Source organism: Harpia harpyja, chromosome 21, assembly GCF_026419915.1.
Source record: "Harpia harpyja isolate bHarHar1 chromosome 21, bHarHar1 primary haplotype, whole genome shotgun sequence".
NCBI lineage: Eukaryota > Metazoa > Chordata > Aves > Accipitriformes > Accipitridae > Harpia > Harpia harpyja.
In genome coordinates, this window is record NC_068960.1 from 8,593,139 (window position 1) to 8,616,476 (window position 23,338).

The following is a 23,338-nucleotide window of genomic DNA, read 5'->3' on the forward strand; positions in this document are numbered from 1 at the left end:
TCTTCCGGGGCGGGGGGGGAAAGAAGGCGGAAGTGCCGTGGGGCCGGTGCCGGTGGAGGGCCCCGCGCTGCTCCCTGATGGTGTGTGGCGGCTGTCGGCCCCAGGCGCGCTCGCTTCAGGCTCAGTATGGCGACGGCGGCGGCGGCGGGGGGAGCCGGCCAGGAGAAACAGCTCGCTCCGACCCTGCTCAGTTTCTTTATCTACAACCCCAAGCTGGGCCCCAAAGAGGGAGAGGTACCGGAGCGGGGCGTCGCGTCCCGGGGCTGTGGGGAGAGGAGGGAAGCCTCCCGGCCCGGCTCTGTCCCAGGGTCGGTTGCCGCGGGGGGGTGCCGGGGCGGCTGTCTCGGCTCTGCCGTCCTTCCCCGAGGCCTGGGCCGCAGCCTGCGCCCGCGGGATTAACGCTTCCCCCCCCGCCGAGCATCCCCGAACAAAGACGGCCGCTGGGGAGGAGGGAGCCGCGGCTTTCCCTGCCCGCGGCCGCCGTGCCCGCGCCCGGGGCTCGCGTCTCGTCTGTCTTCGGCGGGGCCGGGGACGAGTGCCACCTGCGTCTAGGTCTGCCTCTGCTTCGGGCTAAAAAGGAACGGTAGCCGAGGGGGTTTTCGACAGCAGCACGTAAAATATTGTAGATGGGGAGCTGGTCTGTTGGTAACTACGTTTTACTGAGGAAGTAACTTTTTCTAAAAGTAATTTTCTCCAGGTAGATACAGCATGGTAGAAAGCTTAGTGTTTAAATGGGATAAATTCAAGATTCAAGTTATTGCTAGTATTTTCTTGCCATTGTGATCTTTAATAAGTAAATTTAAGAAGCTAGAGCCTCTGTTTTTAGATAACAGTGTATTGTATGGTTCATGTGATAATCTTTAGTTTTAATAGTTTTTGAACAGGGCAGTGTACTTACATACTTACTAATGACCAGGGTGATGAGACTGAGTGCACCCTCAACAAGTCCATGGGTGACTCCAAACCGGGGAAGCTGTTGACACGCTGGAGGGTAGGGCTGCTATTCGGAGGGACCCTCAGCGAGCTGGGGAAATGGGCTAGCAGAAACCTCGTGGAGCTCAACGAAGGCAAATGCAAAGTCCCATGTGTGGAATGAAATAATCTCGTGCACCATGACAGGCCAGGGGCTGACTGGTTAGAAAGCAGCTTTGCAAAACAGGACCAGGGAGTCCTAAGTGAACAACAGGTTGTACGTGAATCAGCAGTGTGCCCTTGTGGCAGTGAAAACAGCGTACCGGGCTGTTTTGAGTGAGTATGCATTAGCAGGTCAAGTGAAGTGATTGCTTCCCCTCTGTTCAGCACTTGTGAGACTGCTGGTGGGCACTGTGTTCCTCTGGGCTTGCCAGAGCAGGAGAAATACTGCCAAACTGAAGCAAGGCCAATGGAGGGCCCCTGAGTCGGTCAGGGGGCCGCAGTCTGTGATGTAGCAGGAGAGCCTTAGGGTAACTGGATTTGTGCAGCCTGAAGAAGAGACGATGTGGAAGGGGGTCTGATAGCTGTCTTCACTGCCTAAAGGGTGGCTATAGAGGATGGAGTCAGGTCCTTGAAATGAAAAGATGAGAGGTAACGGAAGAAGTTCCAGCAAGGGAAATTCCAATGAGATAGAAGAAAAAAATTCTTCACAGTGAAGTGGTCAAACAGCAGAGGGGGGCCTGGAAAGGTTGAGGAATCTCCATCTTTGGAGATTTCCAAAACTTGACTGGACAAGGCCCTGGGCAATCTGAGCTGGCTTTGAAGCCAGCCTTGCTTTGAACGAGCTGTGAAGTGACGAGGGCCTATTATTTCAATAGCCTTCAATTTATAAAGCGTTTTGAGATATCTTGGGATGACTGACTGTTTAAGTGTGCTTAAATATGCCTTTTATCTGTTATTACAGAAGCCCTTTTAGTTACAGATAAAAATCAGCCTAGGAAATTAAGGGATTAAAGTTAAAAAACAAGCAAACCATGAACTCAGTATTCTTTAACTCTGATTCTGTTAAAATGCATTTGCTTTGATTCTGTTTTAAAATTTTAGGAGGAAAAGAAGATTCTCTTCTATCACCCCAATGAAGTAGAAAAGAATGAAAAAATTAGAAATGTGGGACTATGTGAAGCTATAGTACAATTCACAAGGTATGCAGCCTGATTGCATAGCTCATTGTATTAGCACAAGCACTGTAGTTTAAATTTCCCATCGTATGTTTTCTTTTTGTGTGTATAAATATCTATGTCTACATATATGTTTTCTTTCCAGGACTTTTAGTCCAACAAAACCTGCAAAATCCCTACATACGCAGAAGAATAGACAATTTTTCCATGAACCTGAAGAAAACTTCTGGATGGTCATGGTACTTATGCATGTGATATGCATATTTCTAAAACATTATATCGCAATGTTCTCAATGCATTCTGCATTGTCTAATACCAGCCTGTTCCACTTTCTAGGTTGTACGGAATCCGATAATAGAAAAACACAAAGATGGAAAGCCAGTCTATGAATATCAGGAAGAAGAATTACTGGTAATACTGAACTTTTTTTTTTTTTTTCCCAAATGAGTTTTATTACATTTTAAGAGTACCTCCAGAAATATCTTAGTTTGATTCTTCTTGAACTGCTGCCAAATTGATTATATATATATAAAAATATATCTCCATAAATGGAAAAAGGGCTAAGTACTTTTCAATAAAGTTTAAAGAGAGCAAGAGAGAGCATTATCCAGATAGCAGTTCAAGATCACCCAATAAACATTGGTGAAATATAAAGCTGTGAGACTTTAAGCCTGGAATAGGTGAATTTTTCTTAGGATCTGTTTGTTTAATAAAGATCTTGCAAGATTTTACATTACGTATTTTTATTAGGTTTAAGTATAATGTTACTACTTTCTTCAGACTGCTAGTAATCTTTACTAATAATCTGGAAAAACAAACAGCTCATAACTATTATGGGATTTCATGTCCAAACTTCAGTATCATTAGGTCAGTTTAACTGTATACAGGAAGGGTATTTGACTGGGTGGAATAATATTTAAAAAGCTGGTTGCTTATGCTGCCTCCGTTCATTACAGTGTGCACTAGTTCTGGTCCTCACTGTGTTCTAAGAAAAGGATTGGTGTCACAGGCACTCTTATTTTGCCAGACAAACAATAAAATAGTCTTTTTTTTTCATCTGGGTTAAGATCCTAGCTCAATAAAAACCTGCTATGGTGTCCCACCTCCTTTAGCCTTTGACTTGGATGAAGAGAAAACTAGTCAGAAATATAAGTTAATTTTCACTGACCGCTGGCCTTAGGGAAGGGCCCTATTTGTAACTGCTATCTTGTGCATGAGTTAATAAGGTGCTTTTGGTATTAAATGTAAGGGTGGAAGGGACTCCCTTTATAGAAATAGTACTTTGTAAGTACAAAGAAATTTCTAGATGCTGACTGAAAGTGCTATTTAACTTTTCAGAGATTGATTGCTCTAATTTGTGTGTTTGCTGGCTCTTTGAAAACATGTTACATGGAGCTCAGCCAAAATATTTGAAATTCTGCCTCTGCTTATACTAATGTCCTGCTCTCTTTTCTGCAGGACAAGGTTTATAGTTCGGTCCTACAGCAGTGCTACAGCATGTACAAGGTAGAGTTAATACTGGAGGCTCCTCTTCTGGGCAGAGGAAGAGATCCTCGTGGTACCATTTGGATGTGCAAGCTCATCATTGCTCTGACATTCTTGTCTTGTTACTATTGTCTGCTCTCTTCCTGAAGCTGTAATGGTGCTGATGGAAGAGGAAAATAAAGCTTTTGCAGTTACCTGTGCTGGTTCGTTAGCTTATTGTAAAAAGAAGAGCTTTCTAATTTCTGTGAAGTCCAGATTTCTTTTCATGGGCAGTTACACTACTAAGCATTTGATTTTGATGGTGTTAGATATTATCTGTTGGAGAAACAATACTGGATAAAGGCCATCAATCTGGCTGTTACAAAGTAAGAGCACAAGATACTTAAGTGACACAGTTAGTTTTCTTTTCTAATTCTGCCTCTGCTGCCATATATAGCTGGACTCTGCAAACCTCAGAGATGTTTCTTCAATAAAGAAGGGGTATGTTTGGATCTATGTGGGGTCCAAATACTGAGAAACAGGACCTGTATTGTAATCTAGCTATATTCATGGCCAAGTTATAAGAAATTATTTTAAATGACTACCCAACTGACAGATTTTTTTTTTTTCTTTTAACTATTAGCTTTTCAATGGTACATTCCTGAAAGCCATGGAAGATGGAGGTGTAAAAGTTCTAAAGGAGAGACTAGAGAAATTCTTCCATCGGGTAAGACCTTATCTTTCAGGCACATACAGTGTGATTCTGCACTGGAATTAAAATGCAAAAATCTTCTCAAAGTGGCTGCAGTATGGCTATAAAACACGAGCAGTGGAAAAGGTGTAGTGGCAACACGAAAGGTCTGGTTGCTCGTTTTTTGGAAATAATTCCTGCTTCCTACTAATGTGGTAGGTTCTGTAAGTGGAGTTGAACCACAAGCAAGGTTATGGCTTGATGGAATGGCTTAGCTGTTGGATATTTTTTTCGATGGAATCATGTTCATTCTTTGGAAATTCTGTTTTAATGTTTGAATTGGTTAGTGTGGTAACAGTCTGTGCAGACCTATTTGAGTAACTGTTGCAGAATCATTCAGGTTGGAAGGAACCTGGAGAGGTCATCCAGTTCAGCTTCCTACTCAAAGTAGGGTAACACTGAATTCAAACTAGACTGCACAGGGCTTTGGCTGGTTGAGTCTTGAAAATACCTGGGGGTGGAGATTCCACAACCTGCAAGCACAGACTTAAAGTCCTATAGTACTGTGAAGTAATGGATAGTTGTAATTTTTAACTTCTACCCCCCACCCCATGTGGAATTAGTAGTCATGTCTGATAAGGTTTCAGGAAATATTGCCTTGGTTATAATTAGTCTTCAGAATTTAATTTCAGTCTTTAAAAGCAAATGTTTTAGTGAAAGGAGGGAAACCAAAACCTATTTCTGAGCAAGAAATCCATCAAACACTATTCAGGTATTTTTCACATAAAGTGACTGACTGAGTAGTCATGTCTGGCAGAATTTTGAGTTCCTACATGAAAACTTTCATCAAGCTAGCTTTAAAAGATGGCACCCAAGTGTCTGTCTGCACCTATTTTTCTCATTTGCATGGGAGGAGGAAACAGAGGACTGCTGTCAGCAGTTAATTCTCTTGTGGTAGAGATGTGAATATTGGTATCTCTGATAATGATGGAGAGTAGACACTGTGTACTGGTGTTTAAAATTTTGTTCTCCTAACAGGTTTTTAAAATAACACAATGTTGTGATAGTGTAAACAAAAGTACAGTTCAGTCTGATTTTAGCACAGCCTTTGCTTGTGGGTTTTGGGAGGGTTTTTGCTTGTTTTTTGTAAGAGACTCTAGAATGAACACTCTTGGCACAAGGAGTACTTGTTTGATTAGCTGGTGTATATTTCTGTCTAGACTAAGTTAAAAAATAGAACATGGCAAAAACGGAAGTAATAGATTTTTATCTTTAAAACATTGTTTTTCTTTGAAGTTCCTACTGAAGATAAAACAGTAATTGCTATGGATTTGCATAACAAAGAAATCCAAGGAAAAGTTTCCTTTTTTCGCTGGGGAATTAGAAATGCTTAAAAAATTTAGTCATGCACATTGTTCTGTTATAACCCTATTGAACGAATTGACTACATGTTGCTGGCAGGCTTAGACTGGACTGAAACACTGAAAGGAAATGAGACTTAGACTATAAACTGTTGCAGAGATCTGTCATGCGATTTGTCTGCAAGTATTTTACTTCTTGGTTGTTTTGGTAATGTGAAATGACTGTAGAGGGAGCCATTGGATAACTCATCTTTCACAGAGCAGAACATTTGATAGTGCATTTCAAGTCTCTTGGTAAAGGTTACAGTCTAGCAAGAAAGAGAATAATAGAAATTATCTTTTCCTTTGCACACTGAAAGCTAATGGATTTATCTGCTAATATTTCTACAGAGTTACTTCTGAAATTAAATATTAGTAAGTTAGGCTGTGCTTTCTTACACTCTCAAAAGATCTTCAGCTAGCCTTAAAAGCTGTTGTCACTATGATCAAGTAATAGCAAGCTGACACCTGGAATCACATTCACACACTCACACATAGAATCATAGAACAGTTTGGGTTGGAAGGGACCTTTAAAGGTCATCTAGTCCAACCTGCCCTGCAATGAGCAGGGACATCTTCAACTAGATCAGGTTGCTCAAAGCCCCTTCCAGCCTGACCTTGAATATTTCCAGTGATGCGGCATCTACCACTTCCCTGGGCAACCTGTTCCAGTGTTTCACCACCCTCATCATAAAAAAATTCTTTTATCTAGTCCGAATCTGCCTTCTTTTAGTTTAAAACCATTACCCCTTGTCTTATTGCTACAGACCCTGCTAAAAAGTCTGTTCCCCCATGAAGGAGTATGTCATACAAGCAGAACTGGAAGGGTGGGGTTTTTTTGGTTTTGGTTGTTTTTTTTTTTTTGATCGTTAGTCTAGATTACTGGGGATTAGACTCAAATTTGTCATTTAAATCTACACGTTGGAAGTTTTCTGAATTCTAAAAAACAACTGTCATTATTCTCTTAGTACTTGCAGACACTGCATTTACAGTCTTGCGATCTGCTGGATGTGTTTTGTGGAATCAGCTTCTTTCCACTGGATAAGATGACTTACTTGAAAATTCAGTCATTTATTAACAGGATGGAAGAAAGCCTGAACATAGTCAAGTATACTGCATTTCTCTACAATGACCAGCTTATCTGGTAGGTACTTCAATAATTCTTTTGTGTGTCTTCAATTTCTTATCCTATAAATAAGTGCCATAATAGCAAAGCTTCTGAATCAGTGAAAGAGTTGCATGAAAATGATAAAACTGAATGGTAGGATGAGTGATATGTAAGAAAGGCATTGGTCTTTAGCTTTAAAATCTCTAACCTGTACCAAATGACTACTTCCATGTTGGCCTGAGGAGCAGCTAGAGAAGTATCCTTGTAATTTCCATCCTAAGAGCCTCTGTGCATATATACAAGGTCCTCTGTAGGACCCTTTAGTAGAGACAGTTAATTAAAGGATTGTTCTTCATACGGTTCTGAACCAGGAAACTGGCAATGCTTGTGAAGAGTTATACTTAAAAATGGACTTAAGAATAGCAAACTTGATCTTTGTTTAAATATTGTTTCTATTTCTCTTCTGGTTTACAGCTAATTTAGATGTGGTTTGTATTTAGCAAATAAACGTAACATTTTATTAAAGATGAATGTTCTGGGATTGAATCTACTGAGACATCGAAATGTTGCTACTCTAGTTTGATATGTGCTTTGCCTAAGTTTTGGTTAGAGGAAAACATGTGATCTGAACTGCAGCACAAACATCACTTGCATTTCTTTTTCTCTCTGATGTTCTAGGAGTGGACTGGAACAAGATGACATGAGAATTTTATACAAATATCTCACGACATCTCTGTTTCCAAGGCACATGGAGCCTGAGGTATGGTAGTTAGAGGTTTGGGGTTTTTTTGGCGGGGGGGGGGGGCAGGGTTAGTTTGGGGTTTTGTGTTTGGGGTTTTTTTTCTTCATTTTCTTTGTTTATTTGGTACCACTAAGAGGTACCAGAGAGGAATATCTCTCTTTCTATGCACCCTGCTCTTAAATTTTAGTTTAGAAATTCTGAGATGTATTGCTTTCGGGACACTTCACTGAACTCAGTACTATTTGCACCTAATGCTTACAATAGGAATTGTGCTGATAATTTGGATATGGGAGAGTGATAGGGAGTTTACTCAGTGTCGATACCTGATGACTGCCCAGTATTGCAAATGAATCGCTTCAGCTTAATGGTTAAATGCAGCATGGAGTGCCGTAAGACCACATGGAATTAGTTATCCCTCCCCCCCATCAAAAAGCTCCATAAGCGAAATTTTAAAATTAATAAATGCAAAATCAAAATGCCCTGTTCTATCAGCATCTCTTACACGTTAGCTTTATCTCCTTCATGTTACACAAAGTATGTATCTTCACGAGTGGTGATTTCTGCAAATGGTTTGCTTTGATTTAAAGACAGTCCACAAAATGTAACAGAAGATACCTCTCTAAGCTGTTTTTTCTTGTCTGTGTTCTTTTTCGCTTCAGTTAGCAGGAAGAGATTCTCCAATACGTGCTGAAATGCCAGGAAATCTACAACACTATGGAAGGTAGTTCTTGTTTACTATCACCATCTACTGCTTCTTCCCTCAAGGACAAAATGTTTGAGAGGAGTACATGTATTTTTGAGTACGTTTTCCACACACAGTTCATTCCAGAGTGTCGCACAGTAGTTGGTGCAATGTAAAACTTGACCTCTGGAAAAAAAAGAGAAAAGGCTTCATTAACATTACTGCACATTTATTTTTCTTCCCCACTGTTCTTAATGCACTGCATGAAAAATTTTGGAACTGCTCCGGTCATTTCTTTTCAGTCAGGCACTTCAGACAAAGGTGTAGATTTAATCTAGGGATTTATCTATTTATTTTCCCTCTGTACTCAGCATGTCAGAGTGGGGAATTCTGTACTTAATCAGCTGGGCAACATTATTTTGAATAGTTGTGGGTTTGGATGTCTGTCTTTAATCACAGTAATTCCTCTTGCTTGATTGTCCTGGTTTCAGCTGGGATGGAGTTAACTGTCTTCCTAGCAGGTGGTACAGTGCTATGTTTTGAGTTCAGTATGAGAAGAATGTTGATAACACTGATGTTTTCAGTTGTTGCTCAGTAGTGTTTAGGCTAAAGTCAAGGATTTTTCAGCTTCTCATGCCCAGCCAGCGAGAAAGCTGGAGGGGCACAAGAAGTTGGCACAGGACACAGCCAGGGCACCTGACCCAAACTGGCCAACGGTGTATTCCATACCATGGGACGTCCCATCTAGTATAGGAACTGGGAAGTGGGGGTGGGGAATCGCCGCTCGGGGACTGGCTGGGTGTCGGTCGGCGGGTGGTGAGCAATTGCACTGTGCATCATTTGTACATTCCAATCCTTTCATTACTACTGTTGTCATTTTATTAGTGTTATCATTATCATTATTAGTTTCTTCTTTTCTGTTCTATTAAACTGTTCTTATCTCAATCCACGGGTTTTGCTTCTTTTCCCGATTTTCTCCCCCATCCCACTGGGTGGGGGGGGGGCGAGTGAGCGGCTGCGTGGTGTTTAGTTGCTGGCTGGGGTTAAACCACGACACTGATTTATTGTATTCTTTTGGGATGAAGGTGCTGGCACACACTCCTTGTCCCATCCATCTGTCCCCCACATCCCTCCAAGTTTACGTGCTTCTAGCACACCACAGTTTTACATAAAACTAATTTGAACGTACTGTTGGAAAGCAAAGGAAGAGTGCTTTCCGAGTAGCAACAAAAAAAGAGTTTTTAAAGAGAAGTCACAACTTGAATGTGGAAAGAGTTTTGTTGTTCCTTTGGTCTGCACAGTTTATTTCCTTAGCGTTATTTGGGCTTTCTGATTCTGTTTCTGTAATTCTTTGGAGCATATATGCAAATAATACTTTGAAAATGTAAGAGTGCTGAGATAATATATTAAGGGCTCTGTGCCTATCTGGATAGCTGAAAACTCATTGTATTCAAATACATTCATAGACACAAGTAATTGTTAGTTTCAAGAACATCTGTTAAATAGGAAAAAATGAAATGCAAGAATTCATCGTATCTCACCTATTGAATTATTTTCTAGGTTTCTTACTGGACCTTTAAATCTTAACGATCCGGAAGCAAAATGCCGTTTCCCCAAAATATTTGTTAACACTGATGACACTTATGAAGAGCTTCATTTAATTGTTTATAAGGTATTATGTTTTTCTATGCAATTATTCCACAGAATTAGGAATCTATATACAATGAAGATGACAAGGATGTGAAGTACTTATCAATGTGTCTTTCTATACAATTCAGATGACCAGGTTAAAGCAAAGAGACAGAAAACTCTTTGGTGTTTCTAGCAACAAGCTTTAAAGCCTGAATCCTCTTTTTCCCTCTCCTGTACCCTCCTCAAAACAGTTGTTTTATTAAAACAAAATACCAGCCTTCAGTTACTTCAAGTGGTTTAATACCTGGCTTTATGTAGTATTAATCAATAAAACAAAAAACTAATATTTCTTTAAATTAAATGCAAGTTTCTTGCAGACATATATCCTTGCATAAAATGCATTTTTAGCAAATTTTACCTTTCCCCTACAACTTAAAATTCAGCCCAGTTAACAGTTTTTAAAATCTTAACTATCCTGTGTTGTGCAGGATTGCAAAGAGATTATCCTATTGAAGTGTTACCTTTGAAGTAGATTTTTTTTTTTTAACTGGTTTACCTGTGTGTGACCTCACTGAAGTATTGTCATTTATTTGAGGTAGTTGAGGTAACCTGTTGTAAATGGTTTTTTTGCTTTAACTTTTTTGTTCCAGGCCATGAGTGCAGCTGTCTGCTTTATGATTGATGGTAAGTACCTATTAGCATCACTTATTTGGCAAGACATAGTTAGTACAAAATGCAACTTGTTTTTACTCTTGAAAAATACTCATGTTAATTTGTTATTTGAGCCTCTTCATGAGTGCTTTTATCAGTCTTTTGGGTTTTGTTCCAGTGGTATAAGTAACTCAATATACACAATAAAATGAGTAAATATTGCTTCAGTTAGCCATGGACTTTCAAAATCATCCAGAAGGTTATAATTAAGAGAGAGGCCTCTCATCGATGTTTAAAGAAAACAACTACAGAAACTGTACCTTCAACTGTGGGAAGCGAATCTCATCTCTCCCTTTTCTTTACCTATCACCTAGCTTCAATTCCACCTACGCTGGAGTTTTGCCGTAAACTGGACAGCATTGTTGGGCCTCAACTCACCGTGTTAGCATCAGACATATGTGAACAGTACAACATCAACAAGAGAATATCAGGGTTTGTACCACGTTTCTGCTCCTGCTGCAGTCCCTCATTAGTTGGTTAAAAATTAGGTTTAATGAACAACTTAAATAATGGCAACATGAGTGCAAATGTTGAAAGCATTAAGTTAACTGTGTACTTTAAATGATGTTTATCTACCTTTCTGCATCTTAAGCATCTATAAAGTGCCTGTTGTTGCATATTTAGGTCTCCCTGAAGTAACAACATACATGTTACTAATTTAGGAACAGATGTTTATTGTGTGGCTGAAACCTTTTTCCTCTATGTGCATAATTGTTGCAGAATAAGAATCATGTAAATATTAAGATAAGTCTCACTATTATCAACTGGGATTCTGCTTCCTCAACCCCCAGCTGTCAGCAGATTATTCAGATACAAGAGGTGGAACTTCTAGGTTTTGTTTCTTTCATATGTGAAATGAGACTAGCTGACCCATGCAGATGATGAGTTCTACAGATTACTGTGCTTGCAAAAATATATACCAGATGGCAAAAATGCCAACGGACGTGGTAGTCTTCTGTCACTGTCCCCCACGTTGAAGTAGAAAAGTAGCCGTTCCTGCAAAATCTTAACTTCAGTTTATACTTTCTAACTTTTCTTGAGGAAAACAGAATCTCATAATGTTCACAAATAGCCCTTGGGCTAGTAGAACAATTGAGTTTTAAAAAAAAAAAAAAAAAATAAAAAGATCACTCACTGTCTTTGTACCCACATCCTTTGTGCTGATTTCCTTTGACTTCTGCTTTGACTTTCTGCTATTTTGTATAATGTTAAAATAGGAAATGTATTTTTCACATCAAGTGGACGCTGACACCACTAGCTCTGAGTATTGCCTTAGACAAAAGTACTTACAGCTTGGACAGAGTATATGTAACTTCTAATTCTGTTACAAATCCAAAAGGAAAATGAAGGTCTAGATACTAGAACAACTTTTGTTTAACAGTTTGAAATGGGGATTTTAGTGAGTGGATTATTTGGTTACAATATAAGCTTTACAGTTGAGTACTTTTTTCCAGAATTACTGCTTCTTGAAGTGTTGCCATGTATGGTAGGTGAGGAAGAAACTGTCTTATTTTTTCTATTTTGCAGGACTAAGGTAACTACTTGAGTGGCAAAAAAAAAAGGTCAAATGAAAAAGGATGTTAATGCTTTGGAAAATATACTTCACTTGGAACTATAGCTGATTTTCCATAAAATTGTATTTATTTTTAGATAGATTTGTTACTTGGGGAAGCAAGAACAGCATTGCATATGACAACAAAAGAGGAATTAAACCAAAGATAGGTGTTTGACCGGACTCATGTAGTGGTAGCATGCCAAATGAGCAAAATCGCAGGGTATAGAATAGGATGTGCTTGAAATTGTGCCAATCTACTAAATCATTAAGCTTGGAGTTTTTTAATGTCATCTGGGACTGGCTTTGGCAGCTTTAACTCTTTTAAAGTTTAATGCCATGGTGTCCTGAAAACATGATACAGTTTCTTGACGCTAATGCATCTGGGTGACAAGAGAGCAAGGGTATCTAGTTGTTTGCTAAGGTGAGTGGTGTCATCGCAGTATCTCCCTGATTCTAAATAATACATAGCCTGAAGTACCAATTGTTACAGCCAGTTTTTGCCAGTCTGAATTTGTTGTGACTTCTACCAAAACTATAGCTCTAAGTGACAGATTTTTTATTAATAAAAGAGGAAATGGAGGAAGACTGTCAAGGCAGGAGTTTGAAAATAGTCTCTTGCTTGGCCCACACAAATGATGGGAGGAAATCTAATTGCCTGGATCAAGGAAGAGTTCTTTCTTTTCATTGTAACAAATAAAGATGTGAGTGGAAGATTACTTATTGATCAAATTAAAGACCTAGCATCCATTCAAACCAGATTGGACTGGCACTGGGGACAGCAGCAAAGAAACAAAATGGGGACAGAGGAAAAACAGCTCATTAGAAAAATGCAAACAAGCCACTACTGGGAAGTGGGACAATGCCTTTAGACTTCCCTGTGTCTATTTACTAGCAGCCTAAGCAGCAGAAGGGGAGAAACTGGTTGGTTTGGCAGGCTTGCTTTTCCCACCCCTCCCATCCAAGAAAGTGTGTTAAAATGAAGTTTGGTCATGCCGCAAGTCTTAATGTACTTGGGTCTCTTCAATGTGAAGATAACTTCAGGATGTCTGAGTAAGCTTTGCACTGGCTAGTTACATGTTCCCTGTGAAGCCTGTGCTTGTAGAATGCGTCAGTATTCACAAGTCACCTTTTTTCTTTTTCTTTTTTAAAATATTCCTAGGGCTGAGAAGGAGCCTCAGTTTAAGTTTATCTATTTCAATCACATGAACCTGGCAGAGAAAAGTACCATTCACATGAGGAAAACACCCAGTGTATCACTTGCATCTGTTCACCCTGACCTCATGAAGATTCTCGGTGACATCAACAGTGACTTCTCCAGGTAATGCTTAACTATTAAATAGTCTGCAACTCCTTCTATCAAGTAGATTTTTTTCAAATTAGTGAAGCTTTGATGTAGTCTTGTTCATGGATGGCTATTCATAGCTCTGTGAGATAAATAGTGTAACATGGGTCATATTTGGTATTTTGTGTTGGTTTAGAAGTAGTCTGTCTTAAACAAAACTTCTGTTGTCCTTTAAAAAAAAATAATTTGAAGAAGGACCAGGGCCTCTATCCAAGAAAATCTCTCATCTGTTTGAAACTTCAGAGTAGCCATAACAAACGTAAAAAGGATGTGAAGCCTAGTGCTTTTGCACTTAAGTCTGTCTAATCTCTGGCTAAGTAGTATAAAGGACAGGGAAACCTGCTTCTGCCTATATTATACCATCCTCTGAAAAAGCTGGCTGCTTTTAGGGATTAGACAGTAGATGAAATGCAAACCTTGCAGTTACTGCTGATAGAGAAGATAACTGGCTTCTTGTCAATGGGTATGGTTCTTCAAGGTGGGACAGATGCTCTGTCACTATAAAAATTAACAAAGAACACAAAAATGCTGAATAATTGATGTCTATAATTAGCAAGTAGCAGTTTTCCTACTCTGCTTAAGGACAAGGTTTTCATTTTTCTATAAATGAAAAAAGTATGTTTCCTCATATTGTGAAGTACTGGGTTAGTGACTGCTTTATGTAATACATCTAGTTGTTCAGCACAGTTTAGTTCTAGGTTTAACAGTTAGAAATGTGAAAGCTTAGTATCACCATACCATCTCCAACTTTTTGGTCACTGTGTAGCAAATCATAATTCTATGAAGTATGTCCTTAACAGTATGGAGGATAGGTGTTTTCTTCAAAGCATTGGAGTATTTGGCTGATGGACAAATTGATGATTTACTCATCTGGGGCTGTAATTGTCCTAAGCAGCTGTTTATGAAGCCTTCATCCTAGATTGCTGAATTATGTCTAAGTTAGTATTGGTAGTGTCTCTTTGAAACTGCACAACCACAACAGTTCATGACATTAAGCTGTCCTAATGACTACAAATAAAGTTGTTGAAGATGAACTTGCTGCCACCTTCTTTACTTTCTAAAACTTCTTTCAGAGTTGATGAAGATGAGGAAATTATTGTGAAGGCAATGAGTGATTACTGGGTAGTTGGGAAAAAGTCAGACCAGCGAGAACTGTATGTTATTTTGAATCAAAAAAATGCAAATCTGATTGAAGTTAATGGTAAGGATTGTTTTTTATTACCTTTAAATACAGTTACTAAGAATACATTTTAGTAATGTATGTCCCTGGAGAAGTAATAAAATCCATCTTACAAGAAATCTAGAGAGGGATTGATCTATGACAGACCAGGTAAGTTTGCATAAGGTTTTAGTCTGCCTTCTACCAGCTGTGAAAGAACAGCATAAATATTCAGCAGATGTTCTTAATTATTAATCAGTCATTCTTCCTCCTTCAAATAATAGAGGAGAGCTCTGCAAGCTTAATTTAGGAGTAATTAATGAAGTGTATTATAGCTGAGATGAATATATTTACATCTGAGTTAGGTTTTATTTGTCAGTAGTCCATGGGTAGGTTACTTATACATAATGACTATGCTGCCAGTGATCCTCATTCCATTGTTGTTTTGTTTCTAATGCTGTTTTGAGAATTATTTACTATGACTAAGAGTGCAAATTAACCTGAAGATGCAGTAAGCTTTTATATAGACTTGAAGAGAAAGGGCAGTTTGAGTCTGTCTTGCAGCAATTTTAGAGCTGTTTTAATAGGAAGCACTTGGATGATGGGAAAGAATTAATACTTTTCCAAGACCAAAGCCCAGCAACCTAAATTTTAAAAAGAGGAATGGGTTGCAGGACTTACACAATCATTTCTAATTGTCTTTCAGGATCAAACCTGCCATACAGAAACAGTAAATGAGTGTTTCTGTGCCTGATAAACTTAGGAAACATTGTCTGCAAATAGCATGAAGCAAAAGTTGTCATGAAAAAAAAGCTAACTTACTTTAACAGACTACCCTAATCCCTCCTTCCCCTGAAAAGGGGTTATAATATACTTCCTTTTGTTGAAACTAAGTCTTCTGCTATTGCAGTGTAAAAGTTTGACAAGATGCATGGCCGAGCAGCAAACTCACACCATCATTTACACTTTAGCCACTTAGAATACAACTCATCTTTCAGACAGTGTGAAACGTCAGACTTGACTCAACCTTCTCTTACTGAAGACAGAGTAACATTAAATGTATTTCTACATTAGCAACTCCTAGGGTTTTTTCTGTTTGAATTTAGTTATATTCTCCTGATGATCCCCAGGGTTTTTCTTGTGGAGATTCCTATAAAATATCATACTGAAATATCTTCTCTCTCTCTTTTTTTTTTTTTTACAGAAGAAGTGAAGAAACTTTGTGCAACACAGTTTAATAATATTTTTTTCTTGGATTGATCTGCAAAGGGCTGATTGACATCTTCAATAAATGTCAGACACTTGTTCAACATGAAAAGTTATTAGTCATATTATTGACTGGAATAATGACAATAGTAAAGCAATACTTGCTTTGTAAGAATCAAAATTTCTACTAAAATCTGTAAACTCTTGATCATAAAATTTTTAGATTTTAAAGATGTTTATGTGCAAACTAATTAAAAACCAGTCTGAATTCATCTGTACCATTCCATTCTGATATCGTTATGTGAATATTTTACTGGAAAATAAAACTAATAATTGTTACACTTTTAAGGGCATCTTTTTGTTTTCCTGTGTTCATTTGTATCATGTGACTTTCTGCTAAGTTTCTAATAAACTAGACTGGTTACAAAAGACCCCTCAACAAACATTCTAGGTTGACCTGTTCTTTGCAGCTCCTGCTTCAGCCCAATTTAAAGTCATTGTCCGATTCTTACATACTTGTTTATATGCAGTATTTCAGTCAAATAAACCATGGTTAAGCAGAAACCATTTCATTGGGACATATAAAAACTGATACCTTGTCATGATTGTATCAGTTTAACACTGAGGGAATTTTTAGGTATAACTCAAATAGTGACTTCTGGAATAGTTTTGTTTAAAGGGTTATACTCATTTACATGACTATATTCTCTTTCCCAAGACCCTTGGTTTAAGAGCAGACAGTTTCCCTCTGACACCAGCAAGTCTTGTGGATACAGTTTTATCATACTGCTATTTTAGACCTTACTGCAAGTGTGGCTCTTTTGTTGGTTGTTGTTTTTTTTTTTTTCTCTTATTCAAAGAGTACTTACTTACTTACTTGAAGCTTCAGTAGTTCTCATTAGATTTATTTCTTCTTTCTCTTTTTACCAGCAGGTACCTTTGTAACAACTGGGGGTCCTACAATGGGTGCCTCTGGAGGGGGTACTAACTGTGTGACACGCTCCTCTAACTCCTTAAAGTCTGCATGCTTGGAGTCAAATGTTTTTTCTGCTGCAGCTGCTTCTTGCCTTTTTGCCTCTTCTGCTTCTCTTCCAGCAATAAGTCTGAGTGAACAAAATTTAAATTTAATGTACTGCAAGAGAGGGGGTATTGGCTAAGCAACTATAGCTATATTTGCAGTACGAGCAGTATAAACTGTCATATTGTAGAGAAGCAGAAAATCTGTCTAGTTACCACTTCAAGTCTGACTTATGGTACATAAAAAAAAAATATTTCTTACCTGCCTTTACACAGAGCATGGCTCAAGGGCTAGGAAATATCAGAGAATTAAGACTTCTGTAACCTGAAAGCCTCCTGACAGTAACAGAAGTCACATGAGCTACATTCTGTATGTTGCTGCTTCTACCTGGATGAGTTTGTTTTCCCAGTTACAGTACGCTATACTACTTTATTAAAGCACACTTCTCATTTTCAATAATTTTGTTAGTAGAAAATAAGAGGTAACAGTACTTCAAGATACAATACAACACTCACTTTGCCAGCTCCTCATCCTTGATCTTTCTCAGCTCAGCTAATTCAGCATCCTGTATTTGATTTTCTTTTATTTTTTCCCTCACCACTTTTTCATGGTGGTAGGCAGGAAAGAACTTAGTTGTAAAAAAGATTTGCACCCGACACAGCCGCAGACTAAATTCGTCTTGTTCAGTTTTGGCTGCTTTTGGTTCATCTGCAACATGTAAATTAAATATGTTTATTTAGTAGGGCACTTCTCTTTCAAATGCATTTTGGACTACAATATTTCAGCTCTGACACTGCAATGGGAAGGTCTGGCTTCTGCATGGTACAGAAGATGACAACTGTGAGAAATGTTTAACTAATGCATGTGAAAGGGGATGGCCCTTTTGTGGGTCTTCAGAGTGACTTGTCCCTGGGAATGGCATCAAAAGAATATGAACTTTCCCCTTTAATCCTATGATAAATGTCTTCTGCAGTAATATGATGACAGTTCAGTATCCATGACTCCTGTGCATGGAGGAATGAAGGAACAAACATGACTACCTGAAAGAACAGAACTGAATGCAAGCATCCAGTTGTTGTGACTCAAAAAATCTGCCCATCTGCTGGTTCTTTAAGAAACAATGTTTTTTCCGATCTGTAATTTTTCAGTCATCAGATTTCAGTGAAAGAGCTGATGACTACACAAAGATCCTTGTCTACCTATGTTCTGAGATTTGGGTTCTTTATCTGTAGAAAACATTTAACAAGCACGAAAAACAACCCAGATGAGATCTGCTACTCGGCCAGAAGGGAGATGGTATAAAAAGATTACTAGCCTCAACATATAGAAAATACTCATAGTGATTTCTCTTCTGCATGAATGCTGGCCTGTCATAACATAAGACATCTTGCCCCAGCTAATGTGGCACACCATTAATAATAATTCTTATATTAAGTAAAAGAAGGAAGACATAGCAGTAATATCTTTTATTTGTCCAAGACAAAAAAAAAAAAAAAAAAGGCCAGGCTTGAGGATTGAGTTTCTCAGAGTAAATACAAATTACAGCTTTTAGATGCCCTACAAATAAAATGTGGCATTTTAAAATTAGGGAAACTATTTAAGTAAGTACTTAAATGTCTCATTTAATTATTAAGTTTCATTTTATTTAAAAAATTTCTTTTAAAATCTTCCTCCAGAATTAATGTTCATTTACTGCCCTCTTGTGACAAGCTGAAATCTGCATATACAATTAAAATTTTGCAATTCAAGAGCTACGAGGGATTTTTTTGTGTTAGTCTTAAAACAGTAGGACTGCTTTACCTGTCAATTCCTTTGCAGGACAGAAATCTTGTTCTTTTTGTGCCTTCCAGCTGAACAATGACAGAACATCTTTGGTATCTCCACGAGCTGTGTGAAATGAGGGGACAGTATCTGATACTACAAAGAAAGAAAATTAAAATTACTCAGTCTGTAATTCTGTACATTAAATATCAGGTTTGATCTTAAGCACAAATAAATACAAATTGTCATCTGACCTTACAGCTAGACCTGTGGTTGAAATACTTCTGTACTGAGAAAAGTTTGTTTATAATGAAGGCACAGTGCAGAGTTCAGTCTCCTGTTTCCATGCCCAAATGAGTGGGACAGAAGAGGAAGAAATTACTTTTTAGAAGCCTTTTTTTTTTTTTTTTTTTTAAGGAAAATGTGATAGCTTCTAATTAAAAAGCACAAAAAATTCAGAGATTCAAACTTGCCCAGCCTATCTGTGTATAGCAGGTATGGAAAGCTAAACGTAAACCTTGTCATAATTGCCAAACTGAATCCAGTTACCCTCTGTAATTGCAATACATCCAGCTGTTTCAATGATCAGCTACTGTTTTAATCATCTTTAAAGCTGTAAAAAGAGTGAATCTCCTCTAGCACCACTGCTTATAGATGCTTATGGTAACGACAGTACTCACCCAGTAGAAATTCTTGAAGAGGATGCCCTCTGTCTTCACAAGGTCTCAGTGGCTGGCAAGAAGTTTTAAATTCAGTTACTAAATGCCTGGACTTGTGTTCAAATTAAAAACTGAAATCACATGTCCGTTTGAGTCATGCAAATTCCTATCTCCAAAGCATTCTGCCAACCAAATGCATTCTGCAATTATGCCTATTTCAAAGCATTTAAGTTACCATAGTGTTTCACACTTTCAAGTATTAGCAAATTAGTCATAACACTTTACCTTTGATACCAGCCAGGGAAGTAGGATTACCCTATTTCGGAGCTAGGGAAAGACAGAAGTACAGACAATGAAAGCTCCTGTTCTTATACATGTCCCTCTGTTCTTACGTGTTGCTCTACATATTATTATTCATCTGCTCCCAAGGAAACACTAATGAATTTCTATTCCTAACTACAGGAATATACTCCAGGAATTATACTGAGTGAAAATGAGAGAACAACATTCAAGAGTATATCCGACGAGGATGCTTTGAAATCTTTCCAACTATCATCTGAAGCATCTTCTGCAGCCTGATGATGCCACTCTTTTCAGACGAGTGACAGTAAAAGTCTCACAAAAACTCAAGTCAAACACAATTCTGTTTTTTAAGTGTTGGTTTATTTTCCACAAGTCCGGAAGTTCCCAAATTCTCTGTCTGATTTCCACAATTCCAGTGCAAAACAGTAATCCTTACTATCCTACCCTGAAATCACAGGGATCAAACAGAACGTATTTGCCCTTGGAATATCAAGAATCTCATTATAGTCACACATTGGGTACAAAATTGTAAAGGCAGTTAATGAGAAAAGTTTGCTGGAAGAATTGTGTTACAGTTACCTTCCCCAGTGCTTCTAAATCTCTCTGCCCACTTAGCCTCTCACTCCCTGCCTTGCAAATAAAGATAAAACTGTAGCTTTGTTCACCATTTTAGTCAATGTAGAAGATACCACCCAATATTCTCAATAATAGCTGAGTGTACGTGTGGAAGCAAATGCTTTTATTAGCAATAGAAACTGCTAATAAATAAAACCACTTCTAGGCTCATACATGCATCCAGGAATGGAAACACATTGTATTTAATATTAAATTCTAGTCCCTTTCAAAACTTAAAACTACCTTGGCTACTCTGTCACCTATGAATTGCAACCCCTCTGCTCCATCTTTCAGTGCAGGCTTTTTACATACCTCATGTTTCTTTATTTCATCTTGTGATATGACACTTTCACTTGAAGACAACCATAAGCAAGTGTAAAGCTCAGCTGCCTCAGAAATGTCATCGTTTATGCCTGCACCAATTATACTTCTGTACGTGCACTAATAAAAAGTAAACACAAGAAGAATTTTACGTTCAGTACATTTTAAATCAAGATTTTCTTTTGGTCTTGGAAAATTTGACTATTTTAACGGGACCATTTCACTGTGCAACTGCATTAATGCTTGCAGTGATGCAAGGGAATGGGTTCTGTAGGATGGGAACAATTGGCCAGAGAATGGGAAGTTGTGTTCAGTGGCACTACGGGCTTACAGAGACTGTGAAATTAGGTCTTTGTGAATGCTCTTTGAACTAATAAAAATACTTTCATCTTGTGCACAATTCCAAATAATAACAATTCTAATTCATGCCTTCAACTACTCTGTGCATCTAAATTGCACCAGTGTCACAGGCAGCATCTTACAACTTACAAAATCCTTATTCAAAAGTTTAGCAAAAAGAAAAGAGCATAGCTTAATTGCTGAGAAACAGCAAGTCTTGCTACATACAACTGCAATGCCATTTTTACAGGGCAATTTTAGACATTTGACTTAAAGTAGGAGAGGCATGTCTTCCACCAGTCAACCAATTTGTCAGTTCCCCACCAGGAGACTTGCAAGTACTTTATGTGTACTTATAGGTATCTAGGAAAATGTGCAAATGTGCTAAAACTATCTATACTGATATTACAATCTAAGGTAGCAACAAAGAGAAAAAGCAGAAGGACCCAATCAAATGACTGTTTATGCAAAAAGAGGAAATTGCTTTCTATGTTCAGGAAACATAGCACATTTGCAGGGCCCGACTTCACCCTCTAAGTAGACATTAACTAGTCTGCATCAACTTTACCTGGGACAGAGAATATTCTGGGTACAGAGACACATTTGTGGTTCCCTCGGAGAGGCCCTCGATTCTAAAGCTACTTCTCTTCCGATTATCACGAGCTACTTGCTCTTTAATCATATCACTGGTAACATACACCAATGCACAATCAAGAAGAGCTTCAACAAATTCAAGAAAAACCAACTAGAGTAAAACAAACACAGTAATTAATTAATTATTTTTGCAAAAATCCCTTCATTACCAGGCATATGTACCTGAGCAACCAAAGAACTCAAACACAATTGTTTGTAAAGCCTAGCTGGCCTCACTTACCTAGTCAAACATCCCTTCTTCTGAAGAAAAACTGAAAACAGCCAAAGCTCAAAAAATTCAGGAGGTGATATACTGTGTTACACCTTATAGAAGTCATATTGAAATAAAATACTGCATAGATTTTTTGCTGTATCTGGAGCTATGAGAAATTTCTCTAACAAATAACACACAACTATTGCTATTACCTTAACATTTAATTGCATATGATGCTTCCAGAAACACCAAGAATGGGTATATAATGAATCCCCTAGACTTACACTGTGTGTTCAGTTTATCAGATACTGTTTAAAGCAATAAATTTGATTATGTCATTTAGCATCGCTGAGTAAGAGCTAATTCTTTAAGGGTGAAGATCCTCTATAGCAGGCCAGCTGTCAGGCAGCACAAGTGTCTTCTATAGTCACTACTGGACCTCACTGAGGTGGCAGCACTTCACATGTCCCTCATCAGGTTTCTTGGAACACCAGATTTTCAGGATCAGCAGGTTCACATCTTAATTATTGACCTATCTTAACATTTCCAGTGCATGCCTCAGCAGCTGGAACTGCTGAGATTCATCCCTGTATTATCACTGTATACACATATTGTCAGGTAACTGCCCCACAGACAGAACTATTACTAGCAGCAGTCTCCTGGAAATGTTATTTCACCCTCTGGGTTACGGCACTCTTAAGGAACTATCTGTATGGTCAGGTATGCTGAGACTGTACTAAGAAGGGTAACATAAGAAAAACATCGAAGTACGTGAGCTAAACTAGAAGATATAGGCAGAACAAAGGAAGACAAAAATAGAGGCTCAAGTTTGCACTCTTTATTTTTTTGGAATAAATTAATTATTTTTCCTCCTGTTCTAGCAGATAGGACAGTATTTGCAGCATTTTTTTAAAAGGAATTTTAATTGTTCCTGTAGCAACGAACCATGATATGTTTTTTCATACACACCTCTGGCTCCAGGTTGGTACTACTGCTATCATGTAGAGAGGGACCATCTTTGACAAGTATTTCTACAAGTTTTGAAGCAGTTAATTGTTTGCTGAGAAGTTTAAAATCCTGGGTAGGAGTAAATGTTACATGTTAATAGCACTTAAGGCATTCCCACATGGACTTAATCTAACTCCCTTTAAAGCCTGTATCAAAATTTCTAGTGCTTTCAAATTTTATTTCCACGTACATAATTAATGACAGAGTGAAATTCTGGCCTTACTGAAGTCAATGGAAATTTTCCCTAGACTGCAATAACAGTGTTAAGAAAGAACTTGTGAAAGCTTATAAATAAATAAAAAAATTTACAATTTTGCCATCTGATATTTTTATTAATTTTTTTCATGAAAAAAAGGCTTGCATTTAAACAGTGACAGTGACTCAAAAGCCAGTCATATCAATGGGAATTGTTCCCTAGCTTCAGTGTAATCTTGATCTGTCCCCAAATTACTGAATTTTAGTAAGAATCGCATGTTCATCTTGCAGTATATTAAATTAATACATTATTAAAATGGTTTACTGTGTTATTTCAAAAGCTGTCTGTCTTTGAGTTCTACCAGTAAGACATTTTCGTACATACATTTTACAGGATGGGGGTGGGGAAGCTAGCAAAAATATTTATATTCACTTAAAACACATTTGTCTAACATTGGATTATCTGAAATGATCAAGTACAAAATCAGAA

At 38.1% G+C, this 23,338-nt stretch overlaps 2 protein-coding genes across 11 annotated transcripts in view; one reads left to right on the top strand and one right to left on the bottom strand.

Moving 5' to 3' along the window:
• On the top strand, window positions 1-16,135 carry CCZ1 (CCZ1 homolog, vacuolar protein trafficking and biogenesis associated). Its single transcript, XM_052772658.1, has 15 exons — window positions 1-234; window positions 2,017-2,114; window positions 2,236-2,329; window positions 2,427-2,501; window positions 3,549-3,596; window positions 4,198-4,281; window positions 6,614-6,789; window positions 7,432-7,513; window positions 8,155-8,216; window positions 9,738-9,849; window positions 10,460-10,493; window positions 10,835-10,952; window positions 13,235-13,393; window positions 14,491-14,618; window positions 15,781-16,135. The coding sequence occupies exons 1-15, from the start codon at window positions 127-129 to the stop codon at window positions 15,834-15,836; spliced, it is 1,434 nt and encodes a 477-aa protein (XP_052628618.1). The 5' UTR covers window positions 1-126; the 3' UTR covers window positions 15,837-16,135.
• The window catches only part of LOC128134652 (radial spoke head 10 homolog B2-like), a 24,193-nt gene continuing 8,904 nt past the window's right edge, over window positions 8,050-23,338 (bottom strand). For 4 of the 10 annotated variants that reach the window (XM_052772655.1, XM_052772652.1, XM_052772648.1 and 1 more), the window contains 7 exons: window positions 22,615-22,722; window positions 21,367-21,543; window positions 20,451-20,579; window positions 19,242-19,293; window positions 18,601-18,717; window positions 17,316-17,508; window positions 14,613-16,885 (listed from right to left, as the gene is read on the bottom strand). In XM_052772655.1, coding sequence (XP_052628615.1) covers window positions 16,687-16,885; window positions 17,316-17,508; window positions 18,601-18,717; window positions 19,242-19,293; window positions 20,451-20,579; window positions 21,367-21,543; window positions 22,615-22,722 — 975 coding nt within the window. In that variant the 3' untranslated portion in view covers window positions 14,613-16,686. Of the gene's footprint in view, window positions 8,364-14,612; window positions 16,886-17,315; window positions 17,509-18,600; window positions 18,899-19,241; window positions 19,294-20,450; window positions 20,580-21,366; window positions 21,544-22,614; window positions 22,723-23,338 lie in introns of those variants that run through there. The other 6 variants (XM_052772649.1, XM_052772651.1, XM_052772650.1 and 3 more) reach the window with 6 other exon arrangements.